The sequence below is a fragment of the Camelina sativa genome, chromosome 11 (genome assembly GCF_000633955.1).
Source record: "Camelina sativa cultivar DH55 chromosome 11, Cs, whole genome shotgun sequence".
NCBI lineage: Eukaryota > Viridiplantae > Streptophyta > Magnoliopsida > Brassicales > Brassicaceae > Camelina > Camelina sativa.
Genome location: NC_025695.1, coordinates 21,063,549 through 21,064,984, shown reverse-complemented (window position 1 = coordinate 21,064,984; position 1,436 = coordinate 21,063,549). Strand labels below are relative to the sequence as shown.

Sequence of the window (1,436 nt, the reverse complement as noted above, 5' to 3'; positions counted from 1 at the left end):
AACGAATTTTTGCGCGACATCCGCGGCTGTGAACGGATGTTTGAGACCAATGAAATGGGCAAACTTGCTAAGTCTATCCACCACCACCAATATAACATTGATACCATTCGAGAGAGGAAGACCTTCGATGAAGTCCATTGTTAGATCCTCCCATATTTGATTTGGAACGGGCAATGGCTGTAACAATCCTGGAGGAGACAGGGTAGACGACTTATGAGTCTGACAAACTTGACATTCAGCCACCAGACGCTGAACATCTTTCACCAACCCTGGCCAATGGAAGGATTGTTGGATGCGTTTCAATGTTTTCAGAACCCCAGAGTGTCCTCCAAGTTTACCGTCGTGGTACTCAGACAGAATGAGTGGGATGAACCGAGAGTCCTTTGGTATGACTAACCGATTCTTGTACCAGAGCTTGTTATCTCGTACTGTATAACCCGGAGTGGTCAGTGAACCAGTGTTGATGGCTGAGATGGTGTCCTGAAGCTGAGCATTCGTTTCGATCTCTTTAAAAATGTCCTGAAGCTGAATAACTGATGGGGTTGTGAGCGCCAGGATCGACGACGAGAGCTGAGGGAAAGTTTGTGGAGGGATGCGGGAGAGTCCATCCGCTGCCTTGTTATCGATGCCTGGTTTGTAGACAATGTCAAAAGAGTAGCCCAACAGCTTGCTCAACCATTTCTGGTATTCTAGAGAAACTTCCCGTTGCTCAAGCAGGAACTTGAGACTTTTCTGGTCTGTGTGCACCAGGAATGTCCTGCCCAGGAGATAGTGACGCCACTTTTGAACAGCCAACACTATGGCCATGAGTTCGCGTTCATAGATGGGTTTAAGTTGTTCCCTTGGAGTTAGACCATGGCTGAAAAACGCAATAGGCCTGTGGTCTTGCATGAGTAATGCCCCGAGGCCAAACCCGGAGGCGTCAGATTCCACCACGAACACTTTAGTGAAATCGGGCAGAGCGAGAATTGGAACAGACGTCATAGCAGCTTTCAGAGTTTCAAAGGCAGTGGTAGCTTGAGGAGACCAAATGAACTGATCTTTGCGCAACAAATCAGTGAGAGGTTTAGCCAACACTCCGTAACCCTTGACAAAACGTCTGTAATAGCCTGTGAGACCTAAGAATCCGCGCAACTCCTTAACGGACTTTGGAGTAGGCCAAGTTTGCATTGCCGCAGTCTTAGTTGGATCAGTGCAACCCCTTGAGCCGAAATTATGTGTCCCAGGTAATCCACCTGATCCTGACCGAAGAGGCACTTCTTGCGATTGGCAAACAATTGTTGGTCAGAGAACACTTGAAGAATCGTGGTGAGGTGGGCGATGTGCTCGTCCAGAGTCTTGCTGTAGATGAGAATATCATCGAAAAAGACTAGGACAAACTTGCGAAGAAAGGGCCTGAAAACTTCATTCATGAGGGCCTGGAAGGTTGCCGGAGC

At 48.1% G+C, this 1,436-nt stretch overlaps 1 protein-coding gene across 1 annotated transcript in view; it reads right to left on the bottom strand.

Annotated features, from left to right (window-relative positions):
- Positions 1,285-1,436, bottom strand: part of LOC104728178 — a 7,212-nt gene continuing 7,060 nt past the window's right edge. Inside the window, exon 2 of the mRNA XM_010447202.1 lies at positions 1,285-1,341. Within this exon, the coding sequence (XP_010445504.1) occupies positions 1,285-1,341 (57 nt within the window). The remainder of the gene's footprint in view (positions 1,342-1,436) is intronic.